The sequence below is a fragment of the Hemibagrus wyckioides genome, linkage group LG01 (genome assembly GCF_019097595.1).
Source record: "Hemibagrus wyckioides isolate EC202008001 linkage group LG01, SWU_Hwy_1.0, whole genome shotgun sequence".
Taxonomy (NCBI): domain Eukaryota; kingdom Metazoa; phylum Chordata; class Actinopteri; order Siluriformes; family Bagridae; genus Hemibagrus; species Hemibagrus wyckioides.
The window spans coordinates 21,246,279-21,268,110 of NC_080710.1; the positions used below are offsets into that span (position 1 = coordinate 21,246,279).

Here is a 21,832-nt window from a genome sequence, read left to right on the forward strand (position 1 = left end):
TTACTCTCATATCCTCATATTGCCCAGTCCTGTTTGAGACCTCTGTGTCCTTCACCCAGTAGCAGAGAGACATATAAAGCTCTCAATCAGATGCAGCCACTGGGATTGTGGAGTGAACAGAAAACTGCACTCAGGCAGAAAACACCCAGTTACATCCAGCTGTTTGAGTCAGGCACCATGCAGTTCACTGGTGACCATGCAAATTCTGACTTGTCAGGATATTCCACTACTGTAGCACCACTCTTATTCTAGCAATCATGTATATAATGGTTGTACATCAGTGCTAAGTTTTTTTGTTTTTTTTTAAATATGTAAGAATATCTTATCAATAATGTAATTGAGAATAGAGTGAATATGCAGATCTGGACATCAGTGTGTCATGCCTCCAGAAGAAAAGGATTCTCTATGAAATTTTTGTTTCTTTATATTTCATTAGACATCAGTCAGGTGTGTTATTCTGTTTTGCAGTCAACTACAGTGTTAACCATGGATATTAAGAGCTCTACTGACTTTTCTTGCAGAGTTTCTGGGTATATTGTATGTCTGTAGGTATGAAGCATGAAGCCTCACTGAAAACCACATTGCTTAACCTCCTACGTCCGTGACCGGTTGTCTTAGCAACAACTTTTCTTCTGCACTGTTGTCTCTCTCTACTAGATGCCACAGTTTTTTACTTTCCTAATCCTTTAATTCCCTCACCCCATTCCCATGGGGAGAATCACTCAAGACTCACTTAATTCAAATAAATTTTATTTATATGGTGCTTTCAACAATTTACAGAAATATATAAATCAATGATAAAATGATTTAATTTAAAATGATCCCTAATGAGCAACCAAAAAGTGATGACCAGGCGACTCAAATTGCCCAAAGTTACATATGTGTACGGTATCTTTAGATGAACTGTAACCAATCAAGCATTTTTCCAAAGTTTCCCAGACTAGGCTTCGGATCCACGTCGACCCTGACCAGGATAAAGTGCTCATGAAATGTGAATGAGCAAGATTGCTTTTTTAATCACAGCACGGCAGACCCAAAAAATCAATTTTCGATCGATCACTTCTGACTCTATGGACACTTATGAAAAACAACTTTAACAGCCTAATAATATTAAATCATGCTAGATAGTCAACAATAACAAATGCAGTGCAAAAGCAACGTATATCCTTCATTTAAAAACAGCATTACGATCATGACAAATTGATAAATGACATTTGAGCTGAAGTAAATTGAGAAATGAAGTAATGCTCAGTCACAAATCCAACGGAACTGCACATGACCTACTAAATATTGTTAGCTAAGAGGCAAGTTAAAAAGAAGCTCACCCGAATTAAACAGTAACAAGCAGTAAACTTACAGTATAAGACCAAAAGACAATCTCAGACTTTTCACCTGTAAAAGTAATTAATGTAGCTTTTAATAATGCATTATCACTACATCCAAATGCTGTCCAGTGTGCTGACACTTTCAGAAAAATCTTTGCATCAATGCTTTGAATTCAGTTCAGCTCAACTCAAGAGGTCTTTGACACCTCAGTCATAGCTCAAGCAAGCTCTCAATTTCAGTACCTATGATATAAACTATATGAGTTCAGTTTAATTTGTATTTGTAGACATATTGTACTTGTGCTTGACATTCAGTTTAGGCAGCTGCATGGTGGTTATGAAATATTCATGAACTTTCAGCATACAGTGTGTATTTTTTTTAACTTCGTGCATAGAGTGTGTTCTGGGTGGTTAGTGTTTGCATGAATGCTCAGTGATTTAAAAAAATAAATTAAGCATGTAGTTAAACCCTTTATGTCTGATTCCATTTAACATGTTGCTGTCCAGTCAAACATGCTTTAGTTAAACGTGTGCTATAATCCCATGAAATATGCAAATGTTATAATGTAAATTGTGTGGAACATGTTGTAGTTAATGATTTGCGCATAGGAGAGTTTGTGACCTTGTGTGTTTTGGCCTTTCATCACTGGTTTAGTATCACAGGATCATTGTCTGTTGATTGCAAGAAACAGGACAGCCTGTTTTGAGGACTCTCAGAATGAATTTGAGTGCTCTAGACAAAGAGCATGGTGAACATCTAAAGATCTAATTTATTTAGATTTGGTGATTTGGGCATTGATAGATGGTCATATGTACATGCGTAGAAAGGAGCCGTTTACATAGATGTGTGTGTATAACAATTTAGAGAATTTTTTAAAGAGTTTTATCTCACCAGCAACAGCTTCTCACTTTCATCCCCAGGTGATGGCTTCAGGCAACAGAGAGAGGCACAGGATGTTGTCTCTGAAGGATGAGGGCACCAGTGATCGGACTCCCGGTGACACACTGCCCTGGAACTTGTCCAAGTACCAGAAAGTCAGACGCTCCAAGTCAGCCTCAGCCGAGGTGCTGGACCCTGCCGAACGAGCCGTCATCCGCATCGCAGGTAGGCTGTGTGTTAATGTCTCGCTCACTTTTCTCTACACGGCCAGGTTCACCTGACAGAATGTTATTACTTTAGCGATGAAACAGGACTGGATTTAATGCTAATTTATTTTTTAATGGACTAACGTTCAAATATTAGGCTTGTATGAAACACACAGCAGACGCTGATGATGTAGGGGCCTAACTGGTGCAGAGGTGGATATACTGATGTTTACTTTAAATGTCACATACTGTATATTGTAACTCAGTAAAATGTCACAGTACCACAACACAATAAGAACTTGTACACACAAAAATATTACATTGTTTTGTGGCCAATGAAAAAAAACTGTGAAGCCTGATGACCTTATACCGATGCACTGTTAAATTCTCAACTCTGATTCGTCAAGAAATGTAGATGAGTTTTCTCTGACAGTACTGCAAGCTGCCATTCATATCACAGGTCTATATTAATGCATTCATTTCATTCTGGCATGCAATTATTTCTGGAGTAAACACTTAGACAGATAATATGGTGAAGTTTTCTGTGAGGAAATGTTTTTTGTTGCAATTTTTCTGGAAAATCTGCAAGGTCAGCGTTTCGTAAGTAAGAGGTAAAGCTGTTTGTTTAAGTGTTCACACACTACAGCGTCTTCAGGATGGAGACGGATTACACTTTCTTGTTAACGTATTATTAATTTCAAGAGAGAAAGAGAAAAGGGGCTGGACTGTTTATAGCAGTTATAATGTAAATGATAACAGGAGCGAGTTTTCTTTGTGTTTCGCAGCATTTAATGTACTTCATTATACTATAAATGAATAAAAAAAAATGTTTTGTTCTTTAATAAATAAAACATTTAGTGTTAGCTCAACTAGCAATTAGTTAATTGCTCAAACACTTCAGCATGTCTCACTATTGGAAAATAATCATTTATTATAAATTTTGTTGTTTATTATTATTGTTTTCATGAAGATCCTGAAGATAGCTTGCACTGATATCACTGGAAACATTTATAATATTATTGTCATGTTGTTGACCATTTTGGATTGTCTACTTCCAGTTTTCAGTCCATCAGCCATTTTCTGCTCAGCATCTCCTCAGTGTTTTAATTGATTATTCTTATCCATTTGTAGGATGATGCATAGTATGTTAGCACAGCCATCTTTTTTGTCAGTGGCAACACACACACACTTTCACACAGCCACACAGACACATTTGCATTCACTATTTCTACTAAGCTTTTCTGCAGATAAACTATAGAATTGCAATTGGGAGAAACATGTGTAAGCTACACTAGTGATGACCAGGATCAGTTGTAGATTAGTGTGCACTGTTTGTATATTACTAGTTAAACTGAGCATATTTATTTTAAGCAGGTGTGTAGTTGAACAGGGTAGAAGTGTCGTGTCATTAATCTGGATTAATATAAACTTTTAAGTATTCCTGTGAGAAGACCGAGCATGGCTGGCTTTGAGGACATATATTCTGACACCATCATAAAAGCAAAGAAATCTGTGCTGAATAGCAGCATTACAATGTCATAAACTAGCTGCTTTTATAACAGTACTATCCTTTGGCCTGCATGGTTGAGGCTGTGTTGGAGATCCCAGGATTCTTGTTTACTTGTGCAGGGTGTATACTGCTGGGCAGGCTGCCATGGGAAGTAAACAAAGACAAGCAAGCAGGTTTCTGACATAGTAGTTTGTAAAGAAATGTTGAAGTTGTGATCATGGACTTTATAGCAGCTGTCCTTATTTTTAAGGTAATAATACGTATGGATTCTAATCTAATCAAATATCAATCTGATTCTGAGACTGATCTAATTTTATATATCATTATGTATCATGTAATTTGAATATGTATATATGCTATTGATATGGTATGATAAATTTTGCCACATCATCCAAACTTATTGTATAATATTTGCCTAAAAATAATTATATAAAATAAATACATAAAAAGTGAAGCTTCTCTGTGTGAATGTACCTTAGCCAGGCACACTGATCATCCCCATTTCTGCTATTACCACACCCAGATAAACAATATAATGCTACAGTGTAATCTTTATTATTATTATTAGTAGTAGTAGTAGTAGTAGTATCTCTCAAATTTAGTCTTGTCTTATTTCCCCCCCATCAGGCACCTTCCCCCTTCCCTTGACATTACACCTATGTACCAGGGAGGGCGAAGGATATCATGTGCTTCTTATGAGACACGTGAAGCCAGCTAAACCAACCGTATCTTTTTGAACTGCTGCTCATGCAACAGCGTATCACAGTCTGAGGAACGCTCTGTCTGTCTCCTTCTGCATGCATAAGTTCAGAGGTGCCTATGATTAGTTAATGTTACTGTAATTGATAGTGGAAGAAAGAGTATGCCATCCATCCATCCATCCATCCATCCCTGAGAGCACTGCCAGTTTTCCTCTCCTGGCCACAGACGGCTGTATCATCATCAGGATTAAAACTTGCGATGACCACATGATAGGGCAAATGCTTTCACTGTGTTATGTTTTTATGGCGTAATTATATACCACTACAGATCTATCAGATCATGACTTTGAGGCATGATGCTTAGAGAGTTTCGTGTTTGGTTTGAAATGATTTAGAGAGAGAGAGAGAGAGAGAGAGAGAGAGAAAGAGAGAGAAAGAGAAAGAGAGAGAGAGATGGTGGGTGCTATATGGCATGTCGATATTTAACCTGCTAATAGCTTGCTGAGTGCTTGGCCATTTCAGAGAGCAGAAATGCAGATCCACTGAATCAACACACAGCATTGCTGGAGATACGCAAAATATCAGAGACCTTGAGCTTCAGGTTGAAGGACAAGGCTTTTCCCAGATATACCCTGTTTTTGCATTTCATGACATCAGCAAATGATTTAACATTTTTTATGAAAAACTAATAATAAGCATTTGTATGCCGTATTTTTTACTAGCTATAAAGGAATAAAATATGATGGTGCATGATGATGTAGGGAAAGAAATCAATGATGCAGTGTGATGCAGATTTTTTTTGTGTGTAAATAATATTTTCCTATTTAGTTTAATTCAATTTTGTTCAATTTTCCTTTAACAGCACATCCTGTGATGTTTTATTCTACATAAACCTGAGCCATTTGCCAAGAATTACAATTAGTGTTTAGAAAAGAACAGTATGTGTTGTTTTTTTTTACCTAGATTTAATGATGTGAAACATCTGCGAATCAAGTTCCTCACCCATAACAGCTATAGTTATAACAGCTCATATTATTCTCTTGAGGTTAATGAGAGGGGAAAAAAGCTTGTTATCTAGAAAATTCAAAACACAAACCCCTTCATCCTTAGACATTTCCATGGTGGTTATTTCTGCCTGTAACAAAGTACTAAAGCCATGAATGTTAAATAAGCATCTTATTACAGAAACCATACCAAAGATTATATGTCTTTTTTTTTGTTAAATAACAGGATTTATTTATTCATTTAATAATTATTCCTAGATTACACAGAGCATCTAACATTATATGTTTCTGTGAATTAAGGCATTCATATAAACCTCTGATTTTCCTTGTTAAACTGTCAAGAGCCATGCTGTTGCAAACTAATCAACATCTTACCCTTCAAGCTAGAGAATAGCACAGTGGTATAAAAGCATCTACATTCACAATCTACCTATATACCTGCTGTGTTATGCAGTTATCCAGTCATTTAATCATGACCATAGTGGAACCTGCTCTTGGCCTGTTTCTACATGATTCTGTAGATTGTACTGATGCAACATGATTGCATAAACAACCAGGTATACAGGAGTGAGAGTGTATATGCCATATTTACATCAATTAGCCATAACATTAATACCACTTACAGGTGAATAATATTGATTGTCTCGTTACAGTGGCACATGTCATATGTTAGGGGGATATGTTAGGGATAGGTGTGTTAGGCAGCAAATGAACGGTCTGTTTATGAAGTTGATGTGTTGGAAGCAGGAACAACGGGTAATTAAGGCAATATTGTGATGGTTAAACATCTGGGTCAAAGCATCTCTAAAACAGCAGATGTTGTGGGGTATTCCCAATATGTAGTGGTTAGTACCTACACAAAGTGGTCCAAGGAAGGACAACCAGTGAATAAGGGAAAGGGCCAGAGGTGCCAAAGATTCACTGATGCATGTGGAAAGTCACAGTTATTAAATTAAAGCATTGCCTCTTTTAGTATGTCCGTGATTCAGTAAGTTTTATGTATGAACTTTTTGTGATTTCAATACCACAGAACTAGCATGTTCAGCTAGCCAGCATACTTCACTAATGTTAGCAATTCTGATACTAAACCTCTTTTATATACAAGCTAATTTATTAGCATTAATGTAGCAGGCTAGGCTACCATAACTAATGCTAACAATGGAAGGACAAATAGGCTTGTGGGTTGTTATGCAATATTCTGTCAATTATGCTACATAAATCATTATGGATATGACAATAAACATTGGGATTTCAGTATTATACTCTCACTCATGTCTTTCTTTGACAAATGTACGAGGGGGGTAACTGGTTATTTAGGATTTCAGAACAGAGGATTTTATTTCCAATATTTATATATGCTGTCATGTCCATGAGGGTAAAAGTTCAGAAATGTTCCAAGGGCATTTTAGAGGCTTTTGTGCATTAGAAATGCAAAATTATTTACTAAAACAACTAAAATTGTTTACTTTTTTTTTTAATGTATTTTTTTTTGTGTTGTTCCACTTGCTACCACAAGATGTCAGTGTAAATCACAGACCTGCAAATACAACTCGGTCAACATGGCATCTGTTTAGCATTTGGATGATACTCATCTTATTCAGCTTTTAGGGCAGTTGTCTGGCTTTTCATGTGGTTTCACCTGCTGAGCATTTTGTTTTTCCGACAGATACCGAATTAGCTTCAGAGCGTAAATGCTCTAATGTTGTTTAAATGTTTTGCTTTATTCTTTTTTTGAGCAATTCCAAAGACAATCTTAGATCTGTGGGTTCATTATAAGATGCTTTATTACTTCAAGGCAGTCTGAGGTACCACGATGATACAGTGATACTAGGGGACAAAACATCACACACTTCATGAATTTAAGATTTCTTTATGTAGTGAAGTGTGTGTGTGTGTGTGTGTGTGTGTGAGTTTGGGGGGGGGTGTTTTGTTTGTGTGTGATGAGGTGTGTGGACATGTGTTTGGCCACCAAATGTCTCCACAAGGATAAGAATATCAAACAGTGTTGACTTTGTAGGGACATTTGGCTGGTCCCTATGTGTAAAAAAACAGCTTTTTCAAAAGAGCTTTTTGAAAAAGTTTCTTTTTGGATAGTGAGATGAATGTTAGGGATAGGGTTAGGTGTAGGTATAGCATTAATAATCTGTGTTAATAATCATGTCATAATAATCAATCTGTACAAGGACAGTAAGCCAAAGTGTGTGTGTGTGTGGGGAAGGTGGTGCTGTTTTTGAAGTACAACCTCTGGAGGGCGCTCTGTCTTTCTTTGAGTCACCACATGTTGCTTACTTACATCCTATCTTTAATTAACATGCACGTTTAACTGCTTGTTACCTGGCTGTTAATGTGTGATGAGTGTCCAAGCTGCCACACGCTACATATTTTATAAACATTTACATAAAATATGTTCTTCCTCGTTCAGTTTTAAGAGGTTTTAAACCACATGATATGTGTTAATGCTACTGTCAGATGTCTCGGTGTGTGACCGCTGATGTTTGATGTTCTGCCTTTCTGGATCCACATCATTCAAAAGTTCTTCTATTTGATGTTCTGGATATTTCTATAACTCTCTGTCTTTCTTTCACAGAGGCCTACACAATTTTCACCTCTCATGTTCGTACATTTTTTAGCACTCATTTACCACATTTATATTCTGACAGCTCATCGTCTCATTACTTACCCACCCACAGGTTTTATGGTTTTTCTGCCTGATGCTTTTTCACTCTGCCATCAAATGCTGTAAGCTTTTAACATTTACAGACTAAAGACACAGAAGGTAGAATGAGCGTTCATACACAACCTGCTTGACAGCACAGATAGTTTCAGGGACCTTTTTTTTGGCTCAGAGGAATAATAAGAAGTTAAAGATCAAGCCATGCTCTCATGCATTCCTACAGTATTTAAATGATTTCTTCTTTGAAGACTGGCTTGCTGTCCATGTGTCCTGACAGAACGCACGAACGCACACCTCTTCGCCCACACACACACACACACACACATACACACATTTATACTCCCTATGCAGTACAACCTTTGTAACCTAATCCATGGCTAATGTTCCCTCACTAGTACACCCCCACCTGTTGTGGAGTGGAAGAATGCAAGGCAGGCTATCATGAAGGACGTTCTCGGGTTGTGGCTCACTTAGATTAGCTACAACATCTCACCTCACTGTTCATTTAACTCACTCTAGGGGAATCATGCATGAATGGGTCAATCAGAATGTATACATGTACACACTTGTCCATGTAAGCTCTTTGCATTAACTCCAGTATAGTTAAGGTGTTAGGCTTTCTCACATCTGTTGAGTATAAGTAGACAGATGCAAGTATTGTGTATGCGCTTATACAGTATGACCTCTCGTTAGTAGAAACACCGTCACTGACATCCTTGTAATCAATGCCTCTTCCCTTGGTCTGATGCCACATTAAACTAAACTAAATTAAACTTTTTCTTTTTTAAGGAGCTGCTTATTTTGGCAATGAAAGCAATTTCCATTCATACCCAGAGTGAGAGTGTATCTGGTGTGGAAGTTGTTTTTTTTTTTTAAACTCTTTGGATTTATCGTATTTCCTTCCAGGAAAGTGTCAGAGCTGCTTTTGTGCCAGCGGAGTAACTGGACAAAGTCGTGACTCTGAATTTACTGCAAGAGAGTAGAGTCTTTCTTTCACTGCTGAGGAAAAAATATGGAGCTGTTGGAACTTCAGGGAAGAAGTGTTTAGTGTTTAGCGCAGTAACTCTTTAGATTTAGCGAGCCTGAAGAAGGAAAACATAATGTGACTCTTGCATCACTGAGCATGTAGACAGCCCTGGCTCAGTGCATTTACACAGACAAACAGAAGCTGGTGTTACTACATTCACTGTTCTATTATGAATAAGAACTTGTGTGTGCTTTACAATGCACGCTAATCCTCTCATGAGCAGTAATAACCTGTTTGCGGCAAAACGATGAGCTGCCGTTGCTTCATTTGTTTGTGAATTTTTTAAATACTTTGCTGAAATTCTGCAAAGATGTCAAGGTCATTATAGTATCAATTCACAAAACTATCTGATTATTAATGTACCTAACCATTTGAGGCTGTTTGTTTAATTTGTGACTATAAAAAAACGATATTGAAGGCTGCTGGCTTTACCTTTATAACAACATTTGCTCATTTTGCTGACAGTATAGAACTTGGGAAAGACAATAAGATAAAAAAATATATTTATAAAATATTTATATAAATATAAAACTTGGCAATTAATGGCCGGAATGAAATAAGAAGTTAATAGAAATTCATCATTGTATTCAGTGAATATATACTACCTCTCAAAAGTTTGGGATCACTTGCATATTCAGCTTGATTTCAGCTACGGAGGAAGACTCCATCAGCCAATCCATCTTGCTCCAGGAAGCATGGGGTGAAATCTTATCAGATTATCTTGAAAAATTGACAGCTAGAATCCCAGGCTGTAATTTCTGCAAAAGGTGTTTTTTTTTTTTTTGATGAATGTAAAGTTTGAAGAAAACATTCTTCATCCTTTCCATAAAAATCATTATTTCTAACTCTGACATGTCAGCATGTCCTGTTCTTTTGCTATATTTTCTATTCAGACAAATTTCGTGTGTGTTTCCTTGGAAAACAATAACATTTTTGAGTGATCCCAAACTTTTGAGCGTTAGTGTATGTTTTCAGTGAATAAAATAAGTGGAAATTTAAGAAGTGGTTGGTTTTTAGGTTTTTTGGTCACAGCATAACTTGGACCATATCTGGTCAACCTGAAAAAGCTTCCTGTTTGATATGGTTCATTGTATTACTATATAGAGGGCATTGAATTTTGGATTTGGTTTTTAATGCTCCAATGAACTGATCAGTGTAGAATTCAGTATAGGTCCTGATATCACTGTGGCTACTTGTGCTACTTTAAACATTTGAGCGATTCTGCTAACGTTGCAGCTTTAGATCGCAATGTTCGTCGCTGTCATTGTCTTTCTCAAATGCAGTGACATTATGTGTGTGGTGAAAATGTTGAGGAAGAAATGAATATCCTGTTAGGATATTATATTTCTAGCTAGCTAGACATATCCAGCAGTTAAGAGGGTGTGTTTATTTTCTTTTATCAGATGTATGCACTAGAGAGCTATTAGTGTGTTTGTCATTGTAATTTGTTTGTTAAACTATTAGCTGCCAGTATGAACACTCATGTCCGTGTTTCATCAAAGCTGTGTCTTCAAGCAGTGTTTGTACTGTATGTGCTTCTAAATGAAAGCAGACGCACCTCAGGGTATTGGATGCAAGGTTTGTGTGTCTTTAAGAGGCGGGCTCTGCTGCATTCTCTGCTGTTTCACAGCCTAGAGTGGAAGGGTGGGGGTGTGGCTGCTACTGCTTTGGACATGAAGTTTAGAGCGCATTCGGCAGCCAGAGGAGCCGTTCTGACCCAGACTCACACACACACAGAGACACACACAGACACACACACACACACACAGACACACATCCACCAGCCTGAGAGAGGAAGAGAGAGGACAAGACTGAGGGACTGAGAGGTGTTGAGAGATCTGGCCATGGCCATGTATGAACCCTTCAGCCTCCCTCCTAATGCAGACGAGCAGGACTTCATTCAGGCGTACGAGAATGTGCGAGAGAAATACAAAGGTAAAGAGAAGAGATGGGAAGGGAAAGGGGGAGGTGATGACAGGTGTGTTTGTGTGTGTGTGTGTGAAGAGTACACGTGCTTGATCTCAGGCTGCAGGGTGCTGTATTGACTGGCACACATGTTGGCCGTCAGACTGTCTCCAACCTTCAGTATACAGTTGGTCTGGAAGGTTCCATATTTACCTGAGTGCTTTTCACTGAAATGGGACATGGAGGAAAAAGCTTTAAATTATTTATTTATTTTTCCTCTCAAGTTGAAACTGAGAACTTTAGTTCAGTGAAAGCCTGTGGTTGACCACTAATTTTCTCCAGCAGGAGCAGGACAGTTTAAGGACAGATCAACCCATATTAGCACTGCTTCTATTCATAATGTCATCTGTATATCTGACCATGCAGGCCCTTCTTCATGCACTTTCTGTTTGCTGTGATGTATTTATATCACTGTTAAAGCCACTGGGTTCTGTAATGAATTAAATTGATTAAAGGGATTACTCCAGCATTTTCTCAACCCAATCTCTATCCACCACATCTGTAGCACATATGTGATTACCACAGGTAAAAACTTTCTTTACTCAAATCTTGCTTATAATTACATTTAAGAGTAATAGTAAAATTGTATGACTCGATATCATAAATGTTAAATTGGTACACTATAACAATAAAGGTTATGCTTCCCCTGAGATCTGGTGGTACCTGTGTGTGACCAAGCCAACACAGATACAGTACGTTGATTGAAAAAACAGATTCTTTCCTGTGATATCACTGAAAGGATGAATTATAATATTTTCAATTCCATTAAAAGCCCTTTCAGTTGTAAATAACTGTCATGCTGGTTTTCTGTACATTTTATTTTTTCCTCCAGTTCCTGTACAGGGAAATGTGTCAGTTATTATCCACGGTAATCACTCAGCGGCTACAGAAGGGGATGATGATGCACAGTTGGTACAGATGTGGTACAGGTTCAGATGATGTAGGAGTCGAAAAGCACTTTGCTGTTTGCTTTAATAAACCTACTTACAAATGCTTTAAATATACAGGATGGATTTTCATCTGATTTTCATAGTTAGGTTTGGAAGGCTTCCTCATGTCAGGGTTTTATTGCTAATTAGCCATAAACTTCCTAAGCTCATCGTGGTAACCATTTCAGTCTAACCTGTATGATTGAACTCTTTCCAAGTCTGTATGTATGCTAATCTCTGTGTCCTAATATAGGACTTATAATGTGGTATATAAACAGAACAAGATAAACAAATTTTTGAGAAGGTTATGGTGGAGAAGGCAAATTAGCGAGTCCTATATTGCATAATGGTTTAAAAGCAGCTGGATTAAATAGGTCTCTCTCTTTGTCTCTCTGTGTTTCTGTTGCTTTACCTGTATGTCTCTGCTGTGCTGGATGCACTTTAGTAGCCAGTGGTGAGGAATACAAAGTGTTAGAATCGCGTCTATAAATATCGCCCCACTTTTTTTTTCATTGGAAAACAGAGTCTGTAGCAAATTGCTCTAACACTCCGGACGACGTGTGTGTTTGCAAGGTGTGAATATGTGTGTTGGTGAGGCTGATAGAGTAGAATAGGAAGAGTTTACATTACAAGCATTCTTTTACTCTCTTTCATTTCTCTCTCCTTGTACAGATGCTACCGGTTTTCCTTATAAAGGCACATCAGTGATGAGCCAGCCCTCTGAGGCAGTCGGTCTCTTTCTGTTTCTCTACCCCATTCTTGCTTTTGTCTCTATCAGTAGCTACACAGCAACTGTCTTCCATCTCTTTTCATTTTTCTTTTCTGATGGCTATCTCATTCTGCCTCATCTCCATTTTTAGATTCATCCACATCTCCTCACATGGTCATCCCGCATCTTGATCAGGTCTTTCTGACTCACTCCTATAAGTTTAATAAGACCCTCTGACTCAGACTTTTCAGTTACTCTGGGTTTTAATTAGTCCCTCTGTCTCAGGATTAGACCAATGAGTAAGTTTTAATTTGATCTTCTGACTCAGGCACAGAGCTATACCTGTTCTACGGCATGAGCTTTATTGGTTGTATGACTGAGATGAGTATTTGCTGCTACACCTCGTATGGAATGAACACATAATAATTATCTTTTTATTATATGGTATAATACTATATGATAATATATGATACATAATATAACACTGTGTAGCTCATAGTGACTGGGAAATTACTGAGAAAATATAGATGATGGGATATATAACCAAAAATGCACTTGGGTTAAAGTAAGAAGTTTAACTAATATTTTTTTGTGTGTGAAAAGTGACTTTTGTTACCCATATAAGTTTTATATATATATATATATATATATATATATATATATATATATATATATATATATATATATATAACTTAACTTTGTTGCTCATTGGCATAACACTAATTAGTTTAATAATGAATTAATCAGCTGTATATACTGTTAGCTGTAATTTATGCAAATGTGTAAATTAGCCAAATCTGGCAAAGAAAACAGGCCGACGTTGTCAAATATATCCAGTGTCATTAGCAAAATAGTGAAACCTTGTCATTCTTTATCAAATTTGGTGGAGTTCATGTCTTCTAGGGAGGTAAAGAAGATGTTTTTTTTGCATGAGGTTTTTGCTTACTCCAATATATTGATTTGGAGTTGTTTTTCTGAGGTAGTGCTTCATTCTTAACACTGTAGTCCGGTGGCTTATCCATATTCAGATGAACACAGCAAGCTAGAGCATTAACTACATTAATGCGGATGATAAAGTGACATGGTTCTTTTGGTGACATGGTGACAGTTTTTTTCCACATTGATGAACCTTATTGGATACTAAAATAAATTATTGGATATGAAACTGAGCCAGACCGATTGGTATATAGCATATGGCTAGATGTTGTACTAAGCATGCTGGTTTAATTATGTAAAAGAGCAAGTATTAAATTTAAAAATCCTTAAATAAACATATAAACCTCACCAGATGATATTCATTTATTTTCAGCTGCTAATACCAGGTAAACTATCATTAGTAGAAGATGGATTTCATACCCAGGTTTGGATTCCATGATTGCTCACATTGTGGGATGTTTTCCTACTTGGCTACTGATTGCAGATACTGGATAACATTTGGTACTGGGAACATTCTTTGCTGGCATACAAGTCATGCTGTTGATGCTGTGATAAACATCAGTACCAGTACATACCACAGTGTAACTCCCTTGGGCTCTCCATTTTGTGTGATTACAACATCAATCACAAGCTAAATATCTGAGCTTTACTTTATGATTCACTGGGTCCAGCCCAAAATTCCTGGTCCTTTCCTGTTTTTTAAATGGTAAAGTTTCAAAGTTAGAAAACATTTTGCTCTTTGTGACAATAGTCTCACATGAAAAGGGACAATAACTTTTTTTTATTTGATTTTTAGAAATATGACTTTCATTTAGTCTGATCATATTTTTTTTACATATTATATTTTCTATCTACATAAAATAACATTTACAAACATAAGCTCTGTTCATTATTCATAAATTTCATGTATATTTTGTTTTTAGGAATATGTCTCTCTCTCTCTCTCTCTCTCTCTTCCTAACCTTCTCGATTGCAGTCTGATCAGCAGGTGATGTAGGCCTCATTTAACTCATACATATGGGAAATGACCCAGTGTGAAATCCCCACACCCTTTCCCGTTCTCCACATTGCTCTCCTTTCCTTTCACTCTGACAGGTTGCACCATGTGGGCCCTTTTTTAAACCCCCATAGGGCCTAAAATACCCCAATATATATTTAGCCTTGACTTGTTCAGATGGCCAATTAAAGAGATATTTTGAGATCTGGGGCAGACCCGACAGTCAACCATGGAAGCAATGTAAATCCTTTAGCATACTGAGAAAGTCAAATAAATATTTGTGGTACTTTTATCCTATAAAAGGCTTGGATTATCAGCTGCTGTGGTGTGTTTAACCAAGTAGAATAGATTTGTCTGACAGCTTTGTTTCAGTCAAAGCAACCATGTAGGATTTTTTTTTTATTGTTGTTAAAAATGCATTTTAAAAAGCATTATTGAGTCAGGGCAGACAAGTATTCTATAAATATAAAACTTGACATTCCTGAGCTGCTGTAAATTGTAGAGCCTCGGGGATTGCTTAAAATCTCACTGTGCAGACACACTGCACACTGAAGGATCATAACAGAAAGAAAGTTTTCTTCTTCAGCAGGGCTTTATGTAATACATTAGAGACTAACATGGCGTACCAAAGAATCTGTTGTCATTCTATGTAAGTAGTATGTCAGTACACCAATAGTGTCAATTTCATTTAAGATTTCCGTTTAGTCTGCAGAATGCGGTTTGTTATACATGTATAACCCTAGGTTCTTTGTGGAATTATTAAAAAGTCTTCGTATTAACCTTATCTGGACAATGTTGAAGCACAGGCTGTGTCACGCCAGTAGCATGCACATAGTGATTTTCTACCATAAAGGGTGAAATTTCCAAATCTGTTTGAATTCATAGTTAGAAGGATATCAATTTCCAAGCAAAAACAGTGGTGTCAAATGGTGAGAATTGTTTTATAACCACAGTTTGTACACCTGTCATAGAAACCAGACTGGGATCCCAGAAGTGCTATCCCAGTGGTCTCTGCATGGCAGGAATTGTACAGAGATAAAATAGCAATGTTTTGGGGGAAAAAATATGGAATTTCCAACTGGTCACACCTGATTACAGCTCTACAGTAATGGTGTATGTGTACACAGATGGTGAGCTGTTTATAGAAAGCACTACCCATTATTCCAAGAATCTTGATCTGTTTTGTGTGTTTTCATCTATCTTTTTCTACTTTTCATTTCTAGACAGTGGTATGAGAGGATTTCTGGGAGTGTTGTTGAAAGAGCACATTGCATTACACTTAAGACTCTAAACATCCTCCCTATCTTTTTTCTCTTTCACAACACAGTTCTTGTATCTGTTTTAGTTCTGTTGATGTTTTTGACATTTAATTGAGTTCACCTACTATGGCCTAGTTATGAAACCAGAGGATTTTGGGATCTACTTAGCTGGTCCCATACTGAGTTAAGAACCAGGCTTGGTTTAGTGAGTCCTACAATAAGCCAAGGTCAAGGCCAGAGATCAGTGGATCCCATACTAAATACAGATCAAGACTGGTTGGTCTCACACCCACTGAAGATCAGGGCTGGGGCTTTGGTAGGTCCAACATTGATTTGAGACCCCCACAGAGTTGAGATTAGTGAAACCCAATGGGATTAGTGAGTTATGATCAAGGCTGAGGATAGAAGGGATCCACACTGTGTCGAGATCAAGGCTGGACTTCATGAGTCCTGCACTGAATTGAGATCATGACTGGTGATTGTTGGGTCTTACATTGGGTGGAGATCACAGCTAAGGATTGGTGGTGCTTACATTGGGTGGAGGTTACAGCTGGTGGGATTGGTGGGTCTTCGATTGGGTGGAGATCATGGCTGGTGGGATTGGTGGGTCTTACATTGGGTGAAGATCACAGCTCGGGATTGGTGGGTCTTACATTGGGTGAAGATCACAGCTCGGGATTGGTGGGTCTTACACTGGGTGGAGATCATGGCTGGTGGGATTGGTGGGATTCACAGCAGGTTGAGATTGAGATCAGTACTGGGCATTGGTATAGTGCTTAAAATGGAAACAGCATTTTCAGTCCAATTTAAAACCATGATTGAGAACATGATTAATTGTTGAGGAATGTTTCACTGCTACTATAGCTGCTGCCATAACAGCGTAAGCGTGTGTGTGTGTGTGTGTGGGATATTCTCATGCTGCTCAGAATTTGGGTTCCAATGATTCCACTGCTTACCACTGGGATTTTTAAACAGCTGTGTGGTAGTGACATAAGAAAATAATCACAAATATGTTTAGAAAAGGTTTGTACATAGCATTTTTTGCTATGCTACTATCGCAGCAATAATAATTCAAACCAAAGCCAACTCTTGGAAGAGCTATGGCTTGGATTTTAACACCCTTATTAGGAATTTCTGTAAAGAGACTCCCTCAGGTTTTCATCTTTAATTCCACTCTGACTGGAGGTGTGAAGATAAGGTGCTACTATGAGGTTAATTGCATACTCCCAAAGGGACAGTAATGGGAAGTGTGTGTGGGTGTGGGTGTGGGGGTGTGGGTGTGTGTGTGTGTGTGTGTTTTGGGTTGTGCTGCATTCTCATTTCTTCTTTTAGACTGTTCTTTAGCTGAGCAGTGTAATGAATGTGAATCTCATTTTTGGAAAGCCTGAGTATTTAAAATATTAGAGGTTATTGTGTTTGTAACTCACTAGATTGTTGCTTTTGTGTTCAAGCTACACCTGAGCTACAGATATCAGCTTTAGATGTGCTGAAGTTCAAGTCCTGTGTCTCACCAGCTTGACTGCTGTACATTTCCTTTTCACTTCCAAATATCAGCCCTAAGCAGCTGTGTTTCCATTTCCACTATCTCTGCTTCCTTTAGATAGCAGGTTTCTTAAAGAGCAGGAGAACTGATTGTAAAAAGCTGTTACCTTCTTTTGAAGCACTTTTATGTGAAGCTCCATTCTTCTGGTTTGGTATTGTCTGCTCTATTAACTCTTTGCATTATGCTATCCTGTAAGACAAGCTTCTTTAAATGCTTGTACTTTTATGCAGAAGATGAGCAGGAAATCATGTAGAGGAAGTTTGAGTGCAAGTTAATATCCTGAAAAGATTGAAATAGCATTCTTCAGGGATGTGACCTCATACAATTCCTGGGAAAGGGTCAAAAGCCAATACATTGCTAAGAAATACAGTATGAGCTACGTTTTTTTGAAATAGGTTTGTCAAATGTCCCAGATTTTGAGTGTAAAATGGTTTTATGAAACAGTCTGAGAAAAGAAACGTAAGAATTAATACGGAAATATAATTATTAGATTGTTAGTAAGGCTATTCAGCAAGTTACAATGACTACGACTACTACAGCAGTTTACTGGAAGCATTTTTTCCCTCTTTCCTCGTTTCACAGCTCTTGGAATAGACCAACGTAGACGATAAATTGAAAATTCTGTGATGTTTTCCATGAGGCTCTGTTAGGGTGCCAGACCTATGTGTATACAGCAGCATGTGTAATTGTGCTGTGTTTAACCAGAGAAGGTAGTATACGAGCTCTCAATGTCCACACACAGAATGACACAAAGAGGCTTTGTGAGAGGATTCCTGCCTCCTTCACTGCATCCCTGCATGCCTGTGGGAGGATGGTTTGTGTCTGCTGTGATTGTTCCAAGCTTGTAAACATTAACATAAAACACTAGTGGAATTTGTGGCATAGTGCGTACTGTAGGAGTCTGAGGAGGCCCACAGAGACACACACACACCTGCTTTCAAAGACTCAAATACGGTCTTTAAGTCTCTTAGCTCGATCTCAGGCTCTCATCACATATAAAACGCGCACACACACACACACACACATACACTTGAGGATGTGGATATGGAAGGAATGGAGCAACAGGGCTGTGTAGGGAATCATCACTGCTGCTGGTTAGAACATTCCTCCTCCTCATTTCCCAACTGTGGCCCTGTGGCCTACCCACTCACGTGTCATTTAAAAACACCACAGTATCTATCTCTCTCATAGTATCTCTCTCTCTCTCTCTCTCTCTGTATCACTCTGCAGCATTGTCATTTAAGGACATGTCTAGTGTTATATTAAGTATTTTTGCTCATACATGTTTAAATAAATAAAGGTTGATCCTGTCTTTTTGGCATCTGTGTTTAAGACTAACTCCTGTTACTGACCATTGCATCAGTTACTGGCGCTGCAGGATGGAAGAGTTTCAATTGTCCAGTTATAAAGTCTTTAACTGACATTTGGCAAATGTTCTAATGTGGCCTGGCAAATGGGACTGATTTAGCAGCGAAAGGGCTAGAAAGTGTCACTGTGCCATTTTGTAAGATGAGATCAATGAAGGCTGAGCATATTTATATGAAGAGGCCTCAAAGGGGAATAAAGAGGACTTTGTTACAGAAGAACAAACGCTGATAGATGAGCTTTTTAGTTTTATTCACCTCAAAATGATTTGCTGTATCTGAGTGAATTCTGGGAAAGAGGAACAGGAAGAGTTTTATAAATAACAATTCTTAGATGCATCAATGGAAAAGATGTCGTAACATTTCCATGGAATACTACGCATACATTCATTTGAGTTGAAGTATTTTATTTGTATTTGGCTGTAAATTGTAATTGTATGGCTTCACAGACAAAGAAAACTTTTGCAAAAATACTGTTTCATATATTCAATATTCTTGGTCTTTACACAGCATCTTCACACACTTGAGCCCAGTCCTAAAAGACTTTCTGTTTACTGTTACTGACTACATAGCATATAGCACAATTGTGTTGTAGAACCACAGTGGATTATATACAAATAAAAAGCTATTTAACATTCAGTTACAAAAAAAACCTTAAAGTGCATACAGTTTTATTGCAAGAGACTTAACATTAGACCAGCAAAGTAGTGCATGTGATCTTTAATTTTTTATACATTTGAATATGTAAATATTGTATTTTGTATACTGTAGTAGCCTACTCGTATTGTGACATTTGTTTGTGACATTCATGCTGTATGAAAATGTATTAAGAACAATGTGATACTTTTGGTTTGTTTGCTGTTTGGGTTCACACATAAGCAAATCAAAAAGCAAACAAAAAATAGCCGGAGGTTGTGTAGGGCTGAACTACTCTGACAACATTTACATGCATTGCTCAGAAATATGGAAACTAGGCAGAAAAAACGCATGGAGAACACAGAATAAATGATTATAAAATGACAAAAATCTAGTTTGAGACATTTTATCTTTTAGATTATTGGGCATATGGGACCAAACTTTTATGCAGCTCTACAGCTCAGTCTTTTGACTCAGTTCGCATTCCATGGGGCAGTTTATTGACTCACATTTACAAAAACTCCATGACACGCCTGCCATAATGCACAACATTTCGGTTTCACTTCCTACAGTTGGGTTAATACAGGGTCAGATTTCTTTCTCACTGCAAACAAATCATGCTAAAATTTGATAAAATCACTTTATAATATCTTGAATTAAAATGAAAATATCAGCTTCTTAGAGACTTCCAGTCCTAACTATTCTTAGCTCAGTACTCACACCTCTTTTGTAATCTTAAACTGTGTTACACTACTACGTACTGTTGCTCAGATTCTGTTGGACTGCTTGATTCAGATGCGCGATACATAGTTATCAGAAAAGAGACATAGAACTGCAGAAAAGACTCTGCTTACTGCATCACAGTGGCACGTCACACAACTCGAGCTGGTGTCACTGAGTCGTTCGCCCCAGAATGTCCCTGCAGGTCATTTGTCACAGCTGCTGTTCAGTGCACGCACCCAGTTCTCTGGGTAATAGAGAACTTCACATTATACAAGCCTCCAGACACACAGATACACGCACACTGTTTATTCCCTGTAGTCTGGAGACCTTCACTTGCCTGTTGTTACATTCTGCTCTGTTAACAGCTCTGACTTTGACTTTTTTACTTGAGCTGATAATATGAGGTCAAGAGTTACATTGCAGTGTTACCACCTCAGCGACCTGATTAACAGGCCATTCTGCTTATTTCCTGCTCCTGAACAAGGGTATTTTTGAAAAGAGACTTTCGGTTTCAACAGTGATATGTGGTCATTCATTCATTTCCTATGATTAATTGCTCAATTTGTTGTTCAGAATAACCTAGATATGGGCTTCTGAGTGGCTTATTAGTGGAAAAAGAATGTGTAGTGGTTTTCCTGTTTGGAGTTATGTGCTAAGTAAATTAAAGGGTAAAACAACAATAAAACATAGAAAGCCAACTCTGGCACAGGTTCAGCAAATCTCTGGAATTGTACAGGATGATTGAACACCATTCTTTTCTCTGTTGGTGATTTGAAGATTTAACGCATCACAACAAAGTCTTCCATGTCTTTGCTGTTCAACTGGGTTGAGATTTGGTGACTGAAAACTATAGTGTATGATTTATTATTTTCATATTCTTCGAATCATTCAGTGGGCCATCATGCCCTGTGTACTGTATGGGGGCATTGCTGTACTGGAAGAGATCAATTCAATAAAGATAGAAATGTTTCAATAGGATAAAGGTCAATGAAAGCCAGTAAAATACTCATCATAATCAGTTCTTCTGTTTAATTTTGTCTGCACATCAATAGATATGTAAAGGCCTAATTAAGTAAGCATCTCGATCAGATTATTGAAATAACCTGTGTTCATGCTTCTAAGATTGATGCATAAACAAGATACTACTAATTTTTTGCAGCTTAAACGCAAGATACAAGTTGTAGCTGCTTGTACATTAGTAAGATAAGTACAAGTCGGATTGACAGTAGATACGGTAAACTTGTAAAAACAGCTGGCCTAGCGCCATGGCATTGTCCCTTCTCTTGGCTGAGGTTGAAAACTCCTCTTACATTACCACTTCACAATCACATGTTTATTTCTTCTGCTCAGCCTTGCAGGATCTGCTAATTTAGCCCTTCCTGTAGTAGCCATAGTTTGACATTTATCTGGACTGAAGTTCATACAAACATTTGGAAAAGGAAGT

General features: G+C 37.7%; 1 protein-coding gene across 2 annotated transcripts in view; it reads left to right on the forward strand.

The window, feature by feature from the left end:
- The first annotated feature begins 2,246 nt into the window (after nt 1-2,246).
- The window catches only part of plecb (plectin b), a 104,685-nt gene continuing 85,099 nt past the window's right edge, over nt 2,247-21,832 (forward strand). For both annotated transcript variants that reach the window (XM_058395717.1, XM_058395632.1), the window contains exon 1: nt 2,247-2,430. In XM_058395717.1, coding sequence (XP_058251700.1) covers nt 2,250-2,430 — 181 coding nt within the window. In that variant the 5' untranslated portion in view covers nt 2,247-2,249. The remainder of the gene's footprint in view (nt 2,431-21,832) is intronic.